This window comes from Phocoena sinus, chromosome 6 (genome assembly GCF_008692025.1).
Source record: "Phocoena sinus isolate mPhoSin1 chromosome 6, mPhoSin1.pri, whole genome shotgun sequence".
NCBI classification, from domain to species: Eukaryota; Metazoa; Chordata; class Mammalia; order Artiodactyla; family Phocoenidae; genus Phocoena; species Phocoena sinus.
Genome location: NC_045768.1, coordinates 80,792,754 through 80,812,694, shown reverse-complemented (window position 1 = coordinate 80,812,694; position 19,941 = coordinate 80,792,754). Strand labels below are relative to the sequence as shown.

General features: G+C 42.3%; 1 protein-coding gene across 8 annotated transcripts in view; it reads left to right on the top strand.

The window, feature by feature from the left end:
- Window positions 1–19,941, top strand: part of APTX (aprataxin) — an 82,933-nt gene that overhangs the window by 36,196 nt on the left and 26,796 nt on the right. For 4 of the 8 annotated variants that reach the window (XM_032634443.1, XM_032634442.1, XM_032634437.1 and 1 more), the window contains 2 exons: window positions 4,863–4,966; window positions 6,224–6,476. In XM_032634443.1, the coding sequence (XP_032490334.1) occupies window positions 4,863–4,966; window positions 6,224–6,378 (259 nt within the window). In that variant the 3' untranslated portion in view covers window positions 6,379–6,476. Of the gene's footprint in view, window positions 1–4,862; window positions 4,967–6,223; window positions 6,500–19,941 lie in introns of those variants that run through there. The other 4 variants (XM_032634439.1, XM_032634438.1, XM_032634441.1 and 1 more) reach the window with 2 other exon arrangements.

Below are 19,941 nucleotides of genomic sequence, written 5' to 3'. Positions count from 1 at the left end.
ACGGGTTTGTGCCCCGGTCCGGGAGGATCCCACATGCCGCAGAGCGGCTAGGCCCGTGAGCCATGGCTGCTGAGCCTGCGCGTCCAGGGCCTGTGCTCCGCAATGGGAGAGGCCACAACAGTGAGAGGCCCATGTACCGCAAAAAAAAAAAAGAAAAAAAAATTTTAATTGGGGTGTAGTTGCTTTACAATGCTGTGTCAGTTTCCGCTGTACAACGAAGTGAATCAATTATATGTATACATATATCCTCTCCCTCTTGGACCTCCCTTCCCCCGCCCCCATCCCACCCATTGAGGTCACCACAGAGCACCAAGCTAAGCTCGCTGTGCTATACAGCAGGTTCCCACTAGTTATCTGTTTTACACATGGTAGTGTATATATGTCAATCCTAATCTCCCAATTCATCCCACCCCCTGCTTCCCACCCTGTGTCCACACGTCTGTTTTCTGCATCTGCTATTGTGCTAAGGAGAATGCTAAAGGCACGAGCTGTGACTGGTGTGGGTGGGAAGCAAAATGACCAGTAAGTAAAGTTTCCAGTTACATATCCTTTTATGATCACTCTTTTTTTTGCGGTACGCGGGCCTCTCACCGCTGTGGCCTCTCCCATTGCGGAGCACAGGCTCCGGACACGCAGGCTCAGCGGCCATGGCTCATGGGCCCAGCTGCTCTGCGGCACGTGGGATCCTCCTGGACTGGGGCACAAACCCGTGTCCCCTGCATCGGCAGGTGGACTCTCAACCACTGCACCACCAGGGAAGCCCTATGATCACTCTTTATGATATCATTTTGAATAAATTAAAGATAAGAAGGAAAAGGTAATAAATTAAATATTTTTTCTATTGTAAAAGTAATATATTTTCAATTTAGAAAATATAAAACTGGAAGTATGAAGTAGAACAAAGATCTTCCATAATATCACCACTAATTAAACTCTAGACCTTATTCGAATTTCAGCCATTTTTCTTTCCATTTTTTTTCTGCTCCAGGATCCCACATTGCATTTATTTGTTGTCTCTCCTTAGTCTCCCTGATGTGTGACAGTTCCTCCTCCTTTTCTGGTTTTCATGACCTTGACACTTTTGATGAGTACTGGCTAGTTGTTTTACGGGATGTCTCTCAATTTGAGTTTGTCTGGTGTTTTTTCATGACTAGATTAAGGTTATCAATATACCACAGAAATGATGTGTGTCCTTCTCAGTGCATCATATCAGGAGTGCATGATGTTGAGATGGTTTGTTGCTCATGATATTCACCTTGATCACTTCGTTCAGGTGGTGTCTGCCAGGTTTCTTTACTCAGAGTTACTGTTTTTCCCTTGTAATTGATGAATATCTTGGGGAGAGATGTTTAAGACTATGCTACTATATATTTTCTCCTCAAACTTTTGCCCAGTGATTTTAGCATCTATTGGTGGATCTTGCCTGCAACAGTTATTATTATGGTGTTTACCTAATGGTAATTTTATGTTTCCCTCATTCCTTCTAATTTGTTAATTGGAATTACTCTGTGTGGAAGAACTGTCCCTTCTCCCCCATTATGTATTTATTCAATACACATATGGACTCATGGATATTTATTTTAGTCTATAGGATTTAATTTAATCTATCTCTGTTTATTGCTCAAATTGTTCCAGCTTTGGTCATTGGAAATTCCTTTAGATTGGCTCCTGTATCACTTTGACATGCCCCAAACATTTTTTGAGCTCTTCCTTATTTTCTGGCTCCTTATTTTTTGGAACAAGATGTTCCAGGCTTATCTTATATTTTTCCTGTTCTAGCCCTGGAATGAACCACTTTTCCAAAGAGCCCTAGTTCTTTTTAGTGGATAAAGACATTTATAAGCCAAGACTAGGGCACAAGGTTTCTGTAGAGAGAAGTGGTTGGTTCCAGAGTGTCTTTGCTTCTAGGTCCTCTTAGCAGATGAAGCCAGGAAATACATGCATGAATCCTTACCCACACAGATACATGCACCTCTCTGTTTATTTCTCTGTTTACCTACCTGTACATGTGTATGGAAAGCCATGAGCTCATGCTGATACTTCTGATTCCAGTCCAACTCCACAGGTTCATCCTTGTCTTCCTGTTTCCTTTTTTGTGACTTCTTTCTCCAACAGTGAGAAATTTGGCTCTCTTTAGCTGCAATTAGTTCACTTATTTGTTCAGTCCTAGTATACACATAAAATAGTTGCAGAATTGCTAATCCGCACACAGGTGAGAAAGACATTTTACTCACTAGAGTACAGGCTTTGTATAACGTTCTTTTTATCTTTACAGAATCCAGTCAAAATACTGCTTTCCAAGCTTAACTAGGTAGTTATTTTCTTCCTGACCCCCTTCAGTGTGGTTCCCTTTTTATTTGTAATACAGTTAGGTTTATTTGTTACTGCTTATATTCCATTTTTTTTTTTTTTTGCGGTATGTGGGCCTCTCACTGCTGTGGCCTCTCCTGCTACGGAGCACAGGCTGCAGACACGCAGGCTCAGCAGCCATGGCTCACGGGCCCAGCCGCTCCGCGGCACGTGGGATCCTCCCGGACCGGGACACGAACCCGTGTCCCCCGCATCAGCAGGCAGACTCTCAACCACTGCGCCACCAGGGAAGCCCTTATATTCCATTTTAAATTCCCACACGGCACTGGTTGGTTTTGATGATTTGTTGGGAGAATGTGAAATATTACTGATTCTAAGAGTCAAAGCTATACAAAAAGTCATCCTACTTGGTTTAACAAATCCAAAAGCAAACTCTTTGTTTTCTTCCTCAAACCTGCTTTTCCTGAAGCTTCTTCATCTTAGCAAGTGGCACCTCCCCAAACCTACATCCAATCCATTAGTTGGTCCCGTTGGTTCTATTCCAGAATATATTCAAAATTGGATTGCTTCTTGTCATCTCAACTGCTATAGCTCCTGTCTAAAACATGATTATTTCTGGCCTGGACTGCTGTAGCAGCCTCCTAACTGGTCTCTCTGTATCCATCCTTACCCTTTCTACAGTCCTTTCTCCACACAGTAGCCAGAGTGATCTTATCAGGTGTCAATCAGATAACAGGACTCCCCTGCTTAAAATCCTTCAGTGGTTCCCCAGTGTAATCAGAATAAAATGCAAACCCTCTGCCAACCTATAAGACCCTTTATGATCTGGCTTCTACCTAGTCCCTGCTCCTTGTTTCCAGCCATTCCAGCCATATTTCCTTTCTGCTCCTTGGTTGCACCAAGCCCTTTTTCAGGGCCTTCACACTTGGTCTCCCCACTCCCTGAAACACTCTTTCAGATCTTTGCTTTCATTACTGCTTTCTCAGCTCAAATCACTGCCTGGGAGAGGCCTTCCCTGTACACCCTAGCTACTTAAAGAGGCAGCCTCTACCCTCAGGCACTCTCTCTCCCATTTCCCTGTTTTATTTTTTTCTTAGCAATGTTAACATTTTGAATTTTCCTTGTTTATCTGTTTACTTATTTATTATTTTTCTCCCCTCTTTAGAATATAATTTCTGTAAGGGCATAGGCCTTTCCCATTTTGTTCACTGCTAAATTCCCAGTGCTAGTACAGTGCTTGGCCTGAGTAGGTACTTAATGAGCCGTAAATAGTCTTTTTAAAAAATTTTTTAAATTAGGATATAGTTGCTTCACAATGTTGTGCTAGTTTCTGCTGTACAGTGAAGTGAATCAGCCATATGTATACACATATCCCCTCCCTTCTGGTTTTCCCTCCCCTCTAGGTTACCTCAGAGCATCGAGCAGAGTTCCCTGCGCTATACAGCAGGCTCTCATTGGTTATCTATTCCATACATAGCAGTGTACACATGTCAATCCCAATCTCCCAATTCATCCCATCCCCTTTGCCCTCTCAGTGTCCATGCATTTATTCTCTACGTCTGTGTCTCTGTTTCTGCTTTGCAAATAAGATCATCTATACCATTTTTTTAGATTCCTCATATATGCATTAATATATATTGGGTTTTCTCCTTCTGACTTACTTCACTCCGTGTGACAGTCTCTAGGTCCATCCATGTCTCTACAAATGACCCCATTTCGTTCCTTTTAATGGCTGAGTAATATTCCACTGTGTATATGTACCACATCTTCTTTATCCATTCATCTGTCGATGGACATTTAGGTTGCTTTATTTTTTTTAATATCTTTATTGGGGTATAATTGCTTTACAATGGTGTGTTAGTTTCTGCTTTATAACAAAGTGAATCAGTTATACATATACATATGTTCCCATATGTCTTCCCTCTTGCATCTCCCTCCCTCCCACTCTCCCTATCCCACCCCTCCAGGCTGTCACAAAGCACCGAGCTAATATCCCTGTGCCATGTGGCTGCTTCCCACTAGCTATCTACCTTACTACATTTGTTAGTGTGTGTATGTCCATGACTCTCTCTCCCTGTCAAAGCTCACCCTTCCCCCTCCCCATATCCTCAAGTCCGTTCTCCAGTAGGTCTGCGTCTTTATTCCTGTCTTACCCCTAGGTTCTTCATGACATTTTTTTTTCTTAAATTCCATATATATGTGTTAGCATATGGTATTTGTCTTTTTCTTTCTGACTTACTTCACTCTGTATGACAGACTCTAGGTCTATCCATCTCATTACAAATAGCTCAATTTCGTTTCTTTTTAAGGCTGAGTAATATTCCATTGTATATATGTGCCACATCTTCTTTATCCATTCATCCGTTGATGGACACTTAGGTTGTTTCCATCTCCGGGCTATTGTAAATAGAGCTGCAATGCTTTAAAGTCTTAAGTGAATGAATGAATGAGTGGAGTTAAATGGAAACACTATCAATATTTTACATACCCATACTTTTTGTCATTTTGATTAAGCTAGGTTTAATGGTCAATCTTTGTTTCCTCTCAACTAGCCATGTACACCTTCATGTGATCAGCCAGGATTTTGATTCTCCTTGCCTTAAAAACAAAAAACACTGGAATTCTTTCAATACCGAATACTTCCTCGAATCACAAGGTAAACAGTGTTCTTTGGTTTTTACATTTGTTTCATTTTCTCAGTTGTTCTTTTTTTTAATTTACTTTTGGCTCTGTTGGGTCTTAGTTGCTGTGCACGGGCTTTCTCTAGTTGGGGTGAGAGGGGACTACTATTTGTTGCAGTGTGCAGGCTTCTCATTGCGGTGGCTTCTCTTGTTGCAGAGCACGGGCTCTAGGCGCATGGGCTTCAGTAGTTGTGGCACGTGGGCTCAGTAGTTGTGGCTTGCAGGCTCTAGAGTGCAGGCTCAGTAGTTGTGGCTTGCAGGCTCTAGAGTGCAGGCTCAGTAGTTGTGGTGCACGGGCTTAGTTGCTTGGCAGCATGTGGGATCTTACCCGATCAGGGATCGAACCCCTGCATTGGCAGGTGGATTCTTAACCACTGCCCCATCAGGGCCCTTCTCAGTTGTTCTTATACTTGATTCATTTGTTTCCCAAAATAACCTGGCTTCAAAAACCCATGTACAACTTTGTGTTGCCTGTACAGAGAGCCCCATTAAAAGAAACTGGGTTATTTGGATTGTAGTAGGATTGCCACTTTGCTGTGAGCAGCCTTCTTGGGGGACTTAGAATGCTGTCATGTCAGGGTCTAAAAATGATTGTTTATTTTAACAATGGGGGACTTCAGAAGTTGTCCTGAGAATTATTGGAGTTCGTGGATCTGAAAGCTCTAAACAGTTATTTCTTTCTTCTGCCAGCAGCTAGGGGGCTGCCTTCCGTCAAGAGTGGTTTCTTAACAGGGGAAGGCTGTGTATACAGAAGGAAGCATTTCCCAGTGTGTATACTGTGGAACTTCATCATGCTGGGATGTTAATGATGACAGCTCCCATTGACCAAGGGCTAACTAGGGGTAAAGCCCTGTGATAATTAGCCTTTGACATAGTAACATGGATTGCTTAGAGTGTATCATGAAGGAATGTAACCATCTCAGAAACAAGTTGCTCAGATTTAGAACCTGACTGAGCCCATTTTCCCAATAGTGAATGTAACCTCAAGTTTACTAGCTTTAAGGATACCTGGCATATTTGGGAGTCAGATTTTGTTCCTTCCTTCCTTCCTTCTTTCCTTCCTCTCTCCCTCCCTCCCCCCTCCTCCCTCCTCTTTCTTTTTTTCCTTCCTTCCTTCCTCCCTCCTTCCTTCCTCCCTCCTTCCCTCCCTCCCTCCCTCCCTTCCTCCCTCCCTTCCTTCCTTCCTCTTTTTTTTTGTATCTGGACTCTAAACTCTATTTCCTTGCTTGCAGCTGTGATTGAGATGGTACAAGAGGCTGGCAGAGTGACTGTCCAAGATGGGATGTGTGAGCTCTTGAAGCTGCCCCTCCATTGTCATGAGTGCCAGCAGCTGCTGCCTTCCATTCCTCAGCTGAAAGTGCATCTCAGGAAGCACTGGCCAAAGTGATTCTGTGGAGCCTGAACTTCTGCAGCAGGTGTGGCTGATTGTTTAGACCAAATTCCTGACACCTGTTTTGGATTGTGTGTGAACTTTTATTTCTTGAATTAAAACATGCAATTTTTTTTTTCAAAGCTTGTTCTATTCCTGAGTGGCCACAATATGGGGTGACTTGAATAGTTCAGGAATTAGGAATTAGGGTTTGTCATGGATGTGTTCTCTGGTGAGGGTGGCTGAGATAGACCTGGCCCACCATCTCCAGGAGCCACATCAGGTCTGACTAATGGGAGCAAAGCCATGTTCAAACTGATCAAACACAGGATATAGAGGCAGAGGGCTGCTTATATATTTCTGTTTCTTACATTTATCCTTCCTCCTCAGAGGCAGGTGGTACCCTTTCATCAGAGCAGCCAGAATGGTCTCTTATTTATCCCGAAGGCACTGATTGGTCTTGTTCTCTGATCTTAATCTGGTCTGTAATATTCTCTGTCTTTCCCTCCTTCATAGGGAGACTTAGTTTCTTCTGTCCCCTTCATTGCTTTCTATCCCAAACCACCCAAATGCTCCTTTTCCCAGGAAGTCTGTCTCATCAGTTCTGCATCACTCTGAGCAAACAGGCTAGGTGAGGGGGTAGAAGGATGGAGTTTTCTTCTAATATCAGGAGTTCCTGGATGGTATGGAAATACTCAGCCATATGTTCATCACAGTTCAACTGTCAAGTCTTCTTGGTGTCTTGCTCAGATCTGTTGTCTGAAAATAAAGTTCATTTGTTTGGGGTCTCTCTTAGGTAATTGAAAACTATCAGGAGTTCAGCTAATAGTCACAAAGTCAGCTCTGATGCACAAAAAGATAGTTGTTGAATGAAAAGTTGCACAGAGCCCCATTGCTTCACCTTTCCCTCAGCACAAATATGGATGGAACAGTTGGATTAAGTTACTTTTTGGATAACATCAAAACTAAAGGTGAAGGGAGGTCTAAAACATTATTTTTGATCAGTTGTTGATCTATTTGGCAGTGTGACATTTTTTGCTCTTGTTTGTAAAAAAAGAAAAGAGCATCTTAACAATAACTTCTTTCTGAAGAGAGAAAAACCTCAGTCCACAGAGACCACATTTGACCTGTGTCTTTCACAAATAAACAAGATGCCACAGTGGTTTTTTTGTGAGCATGGGTATAGTCATAATTAGTAGTAATTAGTGATTATAGCAGCCAACGCTTGTCCAGCTCCTTCGTTTCTGGTATTATGTTAAGTACTCTATCCAAATGATCTCATTTACTTCTTACTCTATGTAACTCTGGGGTAGCTACTATTGTTATGCCCCTTTAAAGGATGAAGATCTAAGAATCTGTAAAAGATCCTGGGCTCCAAAGTTGGTCTTGGTTCTGGTGCATTGAACTCAATATTTTCCCTCTCAGCTGAACAGTAAAATGCAGTACTAACCAGCAGAGGTCGTAGACCTGCAGGGGCCTTGGGCCTCTGCTGACCAAAAGTGTCCATGGCTTTCGTTGATTTCTCTGAGACTGGTCATTTCCTTTAAAGCCCCTTTGTCCACCATTTTTCGTCTCTGTCCTCTGTTCCTTCTGCATTCCAGGAATGTAGTCCTTACTAGCCCAGCTTATCCATAAATAGTTCCTTATCCAATAATAGTTCCTTCTGTCTGGCTCAACTCTGGACCTTTGAGCCTGCCCAATTGTCTGCTTCCTCTCCTGCCGTGGTTGCCTCCTCACCCTGTGGCCCATGGCCTTCTCCCTCGACCCTGTGGAGGGGATGTGGCTTCATAGCTTTTCCTTTGGTGTTATCACTATGACTCTTTCTAGAATCATGGGCTTGTTGGTTAAGAACAGACTCTGGATTCAGATATGGGTTCCAATCCTGGCTCAGGTACTCAGAGCTGAGGGATCTTAGGCAAGTTACTTATTTTCCCTGAACTTCAGGGTTATAAGCATTAAATAGAGTAATCCATGTAAAAGATTTAGCATAGTGTCTGGCACAGAGAAGGGCTCGATAAATGGTAACTGGAAGCTCTGCTTTTATTTTGGTGGGGGGAATGGTGGGGATTGGGAAAGAGGGTTCACTTGATCTATCCCCTTCTCCACATCTGATGCCTTAGAACCCAGAGAAACTCTCTTTCTAAAGGTATACTCCATGGACTCCTGAGACCAGAATTACTAGTTTCCTTTTAAAAAATATAAATACCTGGGTTCTACCCCAGAACTATTGAATCACAATCCCCTGGATCTAGGAATCAGCACTATATAACAAACATTCAGGATGATCTTTATTCATACTAAAATTTGAGAACCAGAGTATAAATCAGCCCTTGGCTTCAAAACACCTTGCATTTCTGAAGCTTCCAGATTAGGCTGTGTCTTGCCAGGGCACATACTATATTTTCTGGTTGGCTTTCTGGGCCAGTTATGAGTCTTCCTTCCCTTTGCAGGGTCAATGTTATTTCAGGATCCAGGAAGACCTTGGGCATTAGATGAGGGAGAGTGACTGGCTGTAGCCACCAGCCCTTCCTTTCTGCAGGGGTTGGAGGGAGGCCCTCTGGCCCCAGGTTCTTAGGAGCCAAGTTGAGCTGATGACTGCTCCTCTTCAATGGCTCCCATTCCCCTCTTCCTGCCCAGGGGTCAGTTTCAGAGGCTTGGCTTGGGACCCTGATGAATGTAGCTAGCCATAGACTCAGAGCATATATGTTTTTTCCTCTCCTGGGTTTGTCTCTTTGATATCCAGGGATGAATAGTCCCTTCAGGGACCAGGCCATACTTGGGATGGTCATTAAGGGTCTCTGCAGGTTCAGTGACATTTCCTGGAGTTTCATCCCATACATTGGATATGCCTAGATATCAGAGATTCAGGGCTCATCTGTGACAGAATTGGCCTAACTGCCTCTCTCTGTCCCAGTAGTGCCAACTTGGAGACTTCCACAGAGCTCTTCCATAGACTAGATTAAAAAAAAATATGATAGGGAAGTCCCTGCTGGTCCAGTGGTTAGGACTTGGTGCTTTCACTGTGGTGGCCCGGGTTCAATCCCTGGTCGGGGAACTAAGATCTTGCAAGCTGTGCAGCGCGGCTGAAAAAAAAAATTGATGAAAGCCATCAAGCCTACTCCCCAAGATAATGTATATATACACATTTTATATACATTAATAGGGAGTTTATAAAGTCCCTGAAGTGCTTCCATAGACTCCCTAGTGGTCGGTGGACCTCAACTTACGAACCTCTGCTCTGGTGAAAAGGTTCATCATGTGTCTGGGATTTCAGGAGGTGTCTGCGATCACTGCGGAAGACAAGGGGCCAGATCCCATCTCCAGGATGTTTCTGGGATGCTTTCCTTTGGTCTCAGTGCTCCTTCCTCAGCCCTTTAGTACATACACATCCTGGGGGCCTCTGGCTGGAGTTAGAATCCGGACCCAGGAACTGCTGGCTGCAATTTAGCCACCACACTCAGGCAGGAGTCTCGGGAAACAGGGAAATCCTCAGTGGGTCTGAGGGCTTTGGGAACCTTGGCTGACACTCATCATAAGCTATCTAAAAGGCATTGAATTGGGACTTCCCTGGTGGTCCAGTGGTTAAGACTCCACACTTCCAATGCAGGGGGTGCGGGTTTGATCCCTGGTTGGGGAACTAAGATCCCACATGCCGCACGGCTAAATAAATGAATGAATGAATGAATAAATGGCATTGAATCTGCTTTACCAAAATGAATGTCTAGGGGAAAATGGTACCAATTATCTGCACCATGATTGTATCTCAAGACTGAAGACCGAGTACAGCTTGTAGCAGCTTGTACTGTTAAACTAAGGCAGAGATTTTACTGAGGTCCCAGCCAGTGCACTTGAGAATTACAGAACATTTAACTAAATTTCAGATAAAGTGCCCAGTGAACTTTAAGAAATAGATATTGCAGAAGGATTCAATTTAATTTTCCACCTAATGAATAATGTTATATAGTTTAGCATATCAGTATTAAAATCAAGATGAGAATATTTGATAAACTGCAACCAAGGAGAGACTGTATCACAGACAGTATAATATGTGAGAGATAATGAAGGAAAATTTGGAAGTGAGGTGGCCACCTCTAAATTCTTTGTTCAGCCAGGCTACTCAGTGAGCTTGAAAAATAGCTCTTTTAGAAGAACAAACGTAAATAATGACTTGGAGGGGCCAGGAAAAGGATGCAGAATATTGAGGTGTATAGGCCCCATGTCATCCCCTCCTCCAGGTGGGCTATTGTTGACATTATCACTAGAAAAAATTACCTTTCTTTGCCTGTTTAACCCAGATTTATCATTGCATTGCAATTGGGTGGAGTCTTCTCAAGGTACAGGGCATACTGGCATGAAAAAATAGACCAAAAGCATGTAAATCACATTTGTGATGCCAGGTCGTAGTATTTTCTCCATTAGGACTATCCTCTTCTATCTTGGCCCTATCATAGCCAGGCAAGACAGCAGTTTTATTAAAATAAAGCAGTTGAATATGGATGGATACTTTAAACTCTAGTCAAGAAGGCACATTTACAATTGAGTTCTTCTCTTGCTGAAAGATAAGTTAGATAAGAAGTGACAGTCAGAGCTGAACTGGAACCTGAAACTGATCAAATGAATGTCTTTAATGGTGGCATGAAGAATAGGCTTTGAACAAATCATAAGTTGGAGCTGGAGGAAAGGACTCTCAAAGTCCATTAGCCTCTCTGAAATGGAGTAATCTATTATTTATATCTTAATCTGTTAACTTTTTTTTTTTTTTTAAACAAACAAGCTACCACCAAGGAATGAGTTTTGGGTCTTAGAGTCTCCTAATGAGTAGGGTTCTGATGCTTCCAACTCAGGGAGGGGCTGGTAGGTGAGCAATACGTAAGCAATTGTGAAATGACTCATCAAATCAGTGACATCCTCAAATGCCTGAGAGTTCCTCTCTTGGCAGTTGCTATCTACCCAGACCTCAGGGAAGGAAACAGGCTGGGCATGGGGCAGTGGGAAAGGAGTTCTAGGATTCTGGGCCACTCACTACTCAATTCCTTTTGCCTGTTCCATTTTGCAAATTTATTTTGAGACCATCTATTTCAACTTTGTCATTTTTTAGAAGGCAACTGGGACTTGGAGGTTTAAAGGGTTCATTTAGCAATTTAAACCAGATCTTGGCCTGTATTGGAAGTCTTCTTGACTCTTCCCAGATGCGTTCAGGGTACTGACATCTTATTTAAGAATAAGGAATGGTGTCAGTGAAAAATCCCACTTGTTTCTTTTCTTGCATATTTTCTTTATCTAAAGGTAGAGTAGGAATAAAAGGACTTAGGCCTTGCGCTCTAGAGCCCGCAAGCCACAACTAATGAAGCCCATGGGCCTAGAGCCCGTGCTCCGCAACAAGAGAAGCCACCACAATGAGAAGCCCGTGCACTGCAACGAAGCGAAGCTCCCGCTTGCTGCAACTACAGAAAGCCCATGCACAGCAATGAAGACCCAACACAGCCAAAAATAGATAAATAAATTAAAAAAAAAAAAAAAGGCTTAGGCTTGTATTTGAAGCTCAGCTCTGTCACATGTTAGCTGTGTGACACTGGAGTAGTCATTTAACCTCTCTGGACTCAATTTTATCATCTGTGAAATTGAGTTAAAATGTGTAATCCCCGATTGACTGTGAGGATTAAACAAGTATGAATGTGAAAGGCCCAGGTACAGCACTCATCAATCCTGGTCTTCTCTGCTAAACTAACCCCATCTGACCTGTGAGGCCTCAGTGAGTATTCTCTCCAGCAAGTTCTTTTTCCCTTCCAGTCTTGGTTTCTCATATTTAAAACCAGGGCTTTGGACTAGATAATACTTAAAGTCCCTCCCAGTAGTAAGAGGGACTTATAACTTGCTTCAGGCTCCAGCTGGTTAGCTTCTATTGCTGTGTCCCTAAGGTCTCCTTTTTTTTACTAGATCAAAATTGGCAGATGAGCTTTCTAAAATACAGAGATTCTTTACATCCTTGCCCTTAACTGTTAAGTAAGTTTTAAAAGAAGTCTTCATCTGCCCCAGTTTATGCTGATTCTGGACCCATGGTGGGGAGCAAAGGGCATAGCTGAATCTAGGGGTTTAAATGGCATCATTAGAACTTTCCTTTTCCATCTCCTAGTTCTGCTTTCCTGTGTTGACTCTCTCCAGGGAGCAACAAAAATAGCCATGGGCCTTAGAAAGAGAGAGAAGACAGTCCTTTTCCTTGACATTCCTGCCCAAGTATAGAAAGGACCCTGAGTCTTCTGCTTAGGTCACATACTCATCTCTGGACTAATCACTGTATCTCTTAGGAGGAGACGTACTCTGGCCATTTTGAGGAATAGGACCATCTTGAGGCGAGATGGGTAGAGGGCCACAGGACTGATGGCCCCGCTAGAATTACACAGAACAGGGAAGAGCAAGTTGCAAAACAACAGATATTTACCACTCACATGGACTGCACAAATCATTCCAAAGTGCTGGTAGCTCCCTTAGCCCTGTGCCATTGTCATGGGATCTAAGACTAAAACGGAGGCAGACAATCCTGGACTTCTGGCAGCTACAGGTTGAAAGTTGACAGAACCCACTGCCCTGACCCCTAGCCTGTACTGTTTGCCTTGATTGGAGGAAAAACTGTCATATTCAAATTGAATAGTTTCTCGCTAAGGACCTTTTGTAGAAACTTCTCCAGAAGCTGTAGGATGCACTCTTACAACACTGGCTAGAGTTGCTAGGGTCCTGACGCACCTCCACGTCCTGGCTCACTAGTAGACCACCAGCTCTGCTGCTCTTTCATTGGCTGCTCTTTCGGGGGTAGGAGGCCAGGGCCAGGGCAGAGGAAGGGGCTTTGGGAGTTGCCTGAAAAGCCAGTTGAGCAGATGGATTCTTTTTTTTGTGTGTGTGTATTGATTCCTTCCTTCCTTCCTTCCTTCCTTCCTTCCTTCCTTCCTCCCTTCCTCCCTCCCTCCCTCCCTTCCTTCCTTTTTTTAAACATCTTTATTGGAGTATAATTGCTTTACAATGTTGTGTTAGTTTCTGCTGTATAACACAGTGAATCAGCTATAAAATGTTCATGACAGAGCAAGGGGAGGAAATAGGTAAAATACTAAAATGTGATCCCTCCAGCTTGTCAGGCATTAGGGAAGAGACCCAAGATTTTGGAGAAAGGCCCCAATAGGCACCCCTATCTGAATACCCAACCTGAGAAGCTGTTAGTGTATGTCTCATGTGAATGAGTAAAAGGCACCCTCTGCAGGTGGAAGCTTTTAGCCCACACTCACCCCTGAGTCTGGGGCTCATGTAGGTCACAAATGTGCAACCTTACAGGATGGGGACCCTGTTTCTTACCAGACCATGAGGTTCTCTAGAACGGATGCTATTTTCTTGGGTTCTCTGACATGTACCCAATAAAATTCAGTGTACCTGGAACATAATAGGATCCCAATAAAATTTTGTTTTTTCTCCACTCACAGTGAAACATTTACTGGGTTTCTATTATGTGCCTGGTATCATGCTGGAGGTTGACGGTATGTATTTACATTTTAGACAATTCCAAAAAATGCCTGAGAGAGATAAGAGTGGAGCTCAAGTATAACATTTCCTCACAGTATCAGTCATAGGGATCTGTACCTGTTAGAAAAACTATGAATCCTGCCACAAGTGGAACAGCAAAGAACAGCATGTCCTACAGTAGGTCTGAGGGTATAATAGCACACTAAATTCCATTGTTATTTATAATAACAAATGTTTTTTGTTAGTTTTACTTTTTAGTTTCTAATTTTTTTTTAATGTATTGGAGTATAATTGCTTTACAATGGTGTGTTAGTTTCTGCTTTATAACAAAGTGAATCAGTTATACATATACATATGTTCCCATATCTCTTCCCTCTTGCGTCTCCCTCCCTCCCACCCTCCCTATCCCACCCCTCTAGGTGGTCACAAACCACCTAGCTGATCTCCCTGTGTTATGCGGCTGCTTCCCACTAGCTATGTATTTTACGTTTGGTAGTGTATATATGTCCATGCCACGCTCTCACTTTGTCACAGCTTACCCTTCCCCCTCCCCATATCCTGAAGTCCATGCTCTAGTAGGTCTGTGTCTTTATTCCCATCTTACCCCTAGGTTCTTCATGACCTTTTTTTTTTCTTAGATTCCATATATATGTGTTAGCATACGGTATTTTTCTCTTTCTGACTTACTTCACTCTGTATGACACTCTAGGTCTATTCACCTCACTACAAATAACTCAATTTTGTTTCTTTTTATAGCTGAGTAATATTCCATTGTATATATGTGCCACATCTTCTTTATCCATTCATCTGTTGATGGACACTTAGGTTGCTTCCATGTCCTGGCTATTGTAAATAGAGCTGCAGTGAACATTTTGGTATATGACTCTTTTTGAATTATGGTTTTCTCAGGGTATATGCCCAGTAGTAGGATTGCTGAGTCGTATGGTAGTTCTATTTGTAGTTTTTTAAGGAACCTCCATACTGTTCTCCATAGTGGCTGTATCAATTTACATTCCCACCAACAGTGCAAGAGGGTTCCCTTTTCTCTACACCCTCTCCAGCATTTATTGTTTGTAGATTTTTTGATGATGGCCATTCTGACTGGTGTGAGGTGATACCTCATTGTAGTTTTGATTTGCATTTCTGTGAGCATAGTATCTGTTATGGATCGGAATTAGTCGAACTTAAAAATGTTCATATTTTCCCACTTAACATTCCAGATTATCAGTCTTTGCTAACAAACAAGGTGATAAAGGCTATTGGGGGTTTTCCATACCTTTTCTATGAAGTATCTATTTTTAGGGGTATTATTATCTTTGGCCACCAGATGGCAGCATTTGAATAATAAAGTCTTAATTTGTCCTTTTTTTGCGGCGGGGGGGGGGAGGGGGAAGAAGTTTTATGTAACTTTTATATTTTAGAACCAGTGTTTTAAAATAAAATATAGAGGGGTTTTAAAAATAAGGTTTATGTGTGTTTAACTGATCTCCTAATTAAGATAGAAGTTTGACAGAAAACCAGGGTGTAGGTAAGAATATAAAACATACATGATTGATAGAGGAGGTCATTTGGCTTGGAGATTAAATAGACTAAAATTGGTTAGAGCCATGGTGGAGGTCTGATTCTGGCACTTAACAGTGGAGGGTCTTGGACATGTCAAGTGCATGGTAGGCATTGAAAAATATGCTATCTCGTTTCCTCCCATTTCTTAAGTCGACCCCAAGGTTAGTAACTCTTGTTCCCATCACAGGTATACCCGGAAGCAGCACTGGGAACAGACATTTCTGCTGGGCATATCTTTGAAAAGTGGCATCATTTTTACATTGACTTAATTGTTAATTCTCTGGTGGTTCGATATTAGAGGAAGTACTGTCAAAGTGAGATGGTGATCCACAGAGAAAGTAAAGGGCTGTGTGTGCATTTTTCATGGGCCAGTTTCCCCCAAAGCCTCTTTCTGATAAAAGAACCTAGCTTCACCTCTGTCCTCCAGCTCTTTCAATGCTTCTCTCTTCTAAACAGGCAGAATAAGTGCCCCAACCTCAGATAGTACCAGAATATTAGAGCTGGAAAGAACTTTACGAACCAGGGCTCCTGACAGTTTGAAGGAGTCACACAGGTTCTGAGAGGTGAAAACTATGGAGTCTCTCACCGTACATACATTTTCATACACATCAATTATCTATCGATTTCTTAGGGCAGAGGTTCTCAGCTGTTGTGCGTGTGTGTGTGTATGTATATCCCTTTGACCCTGATTATTTTGAATCATCTGGTAGGGCATTTTTCCAAACCACATACAGAAATTAACTCTGCTATCAATAGGAAAACATCTAATACTGTGTTTTGCAGGCAGACAAATGTTTAAACTCTTGCCTCAAGAGTCTGTTAAAATTCTTTAGTCTAGTAGCCTCTGATATCCCATTGAGTCATTTGGGACACAGAAGTGATTGTTTTAACACCAGTGACAAAGTTAAGTCTTTATTAAACACCAAGAACGCTTATATTCCCAAACTCATGGTGGGAGAATATATGCTAAAATGTTAATTAGTGCTTTTTTCTGGATGTTGAGAATGTGGGTAACATAAATTTCATTATGTTATGAATATTTCTAATTAGCTACAGTGAATATGTTTTTGGGAATGTGAGAAAAACCAAGTTTTATTTAAAAAAAGTAATAGGTCACAAGGGAATGCAATCAACATTCAGTTAATTTATATTAATAACTGATAAAGCCAAAAATGGCTAATAATTTTAACAAGTCATATCACTTCTCCAGTCCTCTATAGATGGAAAGACATCCTGCAAGTCCAAATTCCAAGCCTTTAGCAGGTTCAATTGGGCCTGAGAATGACACAGATGAAAGTAATTCATGTTCTGGATGATTTCCCTATCACTAGATAAGAAGACTAGATTTTCTCTGTTTGCCCACAGCCTCAATCTCTGTTTCTTTCACAGAGATATCAACTACATTCTGTTCAAAATTGTTGTACACAGCAACTTCCTATTTGTATTTACAAATGTCTTTCAGCAGCCATTGAAGTCCCATGATTTCCCTTGTGTTATGTTGATGTGGCATGTTATATTAGGTTTCCAAATATTGAACCATCCTTGAGTTCTGGGAATGAACCCTCTTGGTTCCTGAGGGCTACTTTTTCAGTGTTCACTTGGACTCCAGGAAACATTTTTGATGAGGTGGGAATGGGAGATAAAGTTTATAGGTTAGTTCATGTGTGAGTGCTTTGTGGCCTGTAAGCCAAACTTCAGACATAAAGATCAGGAGAAGTGGAGGAGCAAATAGGACCTGAAAATCAGGAGGAGAATGGTCAGGACTTTGGCTTCAGATATCCTTTGTGGTAGAGAATTCAAGTAATGAGAGAAGTGGAGAGGCAACAAAAAGAAGTCAGAGAAGCTAAACCAAACTACACAGTGAAAAGGGAGGAAGAGAAAGAATATACAGGAGGTGAACATTTGGAGAAGACCTTGAGTCATTTGGGAAGTGGGAGCTTTTTTGAGTGGTCAGGAGAATTAGGGAAGGGAAGAGGAGATTTTGGAGAAGGGTTACTCTCCCTGATGTGACTTGGATCCCCTTTAATAATTTTTGAGAGTTGAAAGCAAAGATTATATACGTCATCTGTTTTGGGGGGGAAATTTTGATTTCTGTTGTTTTCTTTCCATTTCTCATATCTTGCATTTTGTGTTTCTTCCTTTTTTCTTGATCGCATTTGCTGAATGTTTGCTTATATTATAAAGTGATATTTTTCAGAAAAGTAGTTCTTGCATTTGTTAGTTACTTTCATGATTGAACTTTTTAAATAATGAAAATATCTACTGCTATGAATTGATTGCTGGATTGGATCTGAGACTTATGGAGACTGCCTTGGCTGTTGATAACAAGGAAATATTTAATCTGATTTTAAGACCCGAACCATCAGATTTCCTTGTGTCCATTGAGAAGCCATATGTTCAAGATGCTAAAGTGGAAGTGGTACGTTTATCCCTAGAATAAGACTTTGTTCCTTGTACATGTCACATTTCTTATGAGTATTTTCTTATAAATGAGTAGTTGTATTCGGGTACTCTCATCTGCTTTCTCCTTACCTGTATCACAGCAACAAAACAATATGACCTAGGCAAGGATATGCCATTAGTCTTTTATACTTTACTGTGATTTTAAACCCCAGTATTCTCTCCTTCAGATAGGAATTTGCATTTCAGTTCTATTTGTACAACAAAAAATTTTGTCCCCAGTTAAAGGATTTTTAATTTTAATGAAGTGCAACTTATTATTCATCCCCCCCCCAACTCCCCCTGCCCCCACTCCTGTTATAAAGTCATCATCAAACCCATTGTCACCTAGATTTTCTCCCATGTTATCTTCCTGGAGTTTTAGTTTTGTATCTTATATTTAGGTCTATGATCCAGTTTGATTTAATTTTTGTGACAGGTGTAAGGTCTGTGTCTAGATTCTTTTTTTTTTTTTTTTTTTTTTTTTGTGAATGTCCTGTTACAAGATTTTTTTTTTTGGCTGCATTGGGTCTGTTGCTGCGCGTGGCTTTCTCTAGTTGTGATGAGCGGGGGCTACTCTTCGTTGCGGTGCGTGGGCTTCTCATTGTGATGGCTTCTCTTGTTGTGGAGCTTGGGCTCTAGGCATGTGGGCTTCAGTGGTTGTGGCATGCAGGCTCAGTAGTTGTGGCATGTGGGCTCAGTAGTTGTGGCTTGTAGGCTCTAGAGTGCAGGCTCAGTAGTTGTGGTACACGGGTTTAGTTGCTCCGCGGCATGTGGGATCTTCCCAGACCAGGGCTCGAACCCGTGTCCCCTGCATTGGCAGGTGGATTCTTAACCACTGCACCACCAGGGAAGCCCCTGTTAAAAGGTTTAAAGCATTATCTGATGGGGAAATTTTTTAATATAAAATAAGCATCTCTTTCCTCCCCTCCCAATGTCCCACTTCTCTGATAATGAGAATCTATAATTACAAGAAATTTCAAGGGAAAAGAATACAATTGCTAGCAGCAAGCCATGTAAATTAGGGAGACTAGAGTGAGAAACCTCCACTCCCCCTCCAGCTGTTTGTTTTTCTTCCTCTGACAGTTGGTGGGGGTGGGGTTTGGAAGCCGCTGCCTTCCTGGGCTCAGTGTGCACAAACATTTCTAACTCCAGCATAACCTTCAGCAGAGGCCCCTCACCTCTTGCCTGTGCCTGTCTGCCAGTTCACAGGTGCCATAGAACGGAAGCAGTGTTCAGAAAACCACGCATTTGCCTCCGTATCGCTGTCCCAAGCTCATTTCAAGATTTTGGGGAAAATGAGCAAGGGCAGCCGCCACCCATGTTAAGTGTAAAAAGTCAGTCCTTTGTAGAAGGCATGATTGAATTGTCACAATTTGGAAAGAACTTGTCACAGTGTGTGATCTGCCCAGAGGCACTCTCCAAAACACTGCAAAATCCTCCAGGAATCCTTTTTGAAACTCCAGTTTGCCAGGCTGACCTGCTGAGCATACTGTTCTGTAAAGGCAGAGCTTGTTTTCCAGTTACTGGTGATGGGAGGAATACCAGAGTGGAGTCTACTTTTTGAGAAAGAGATGACAACTCATTTGTGAGAGGGAGATGGGCATAGGGAGCGTTAGGCTGCCCAGGTGTGTAGGAGAGCAGTGAGGACAGGCATGTCTTTGGGGACAAAAGGAATTCTCAAGCTGGGTTTGCCCTGAGAAATAGAAACTGGTCTCTTCAAGATAAGATTTTTCCCCTCCTCTGGGGCCTGGAAATATGGTCTGCTGGGTATAGAGGGAGGCACTAAATAAACAGCACTGAGGCTCCCTTTTTGACAGTTACCAACCTTGGCAGCAATGCCATAAGGTAGGTGGGTTCAGTTTCACTTTGCTTGAGGAATTTAGTTTCAATTTGCTTGAGTGGTTCTGGGAATTCCCTGGCAGTCCAGTGGTTTCACTACTGTGGCCTGGATTTAATCTCTTGTCGGGAGGAACTAAGATCTCGCAAGCCGTGCAGCGCAGCCAAAAAACAAAACAAGACAAAACAAAAAAAAACTCAGAATGGTTCTGTCCCAGACCAAGGTAGTGGGTG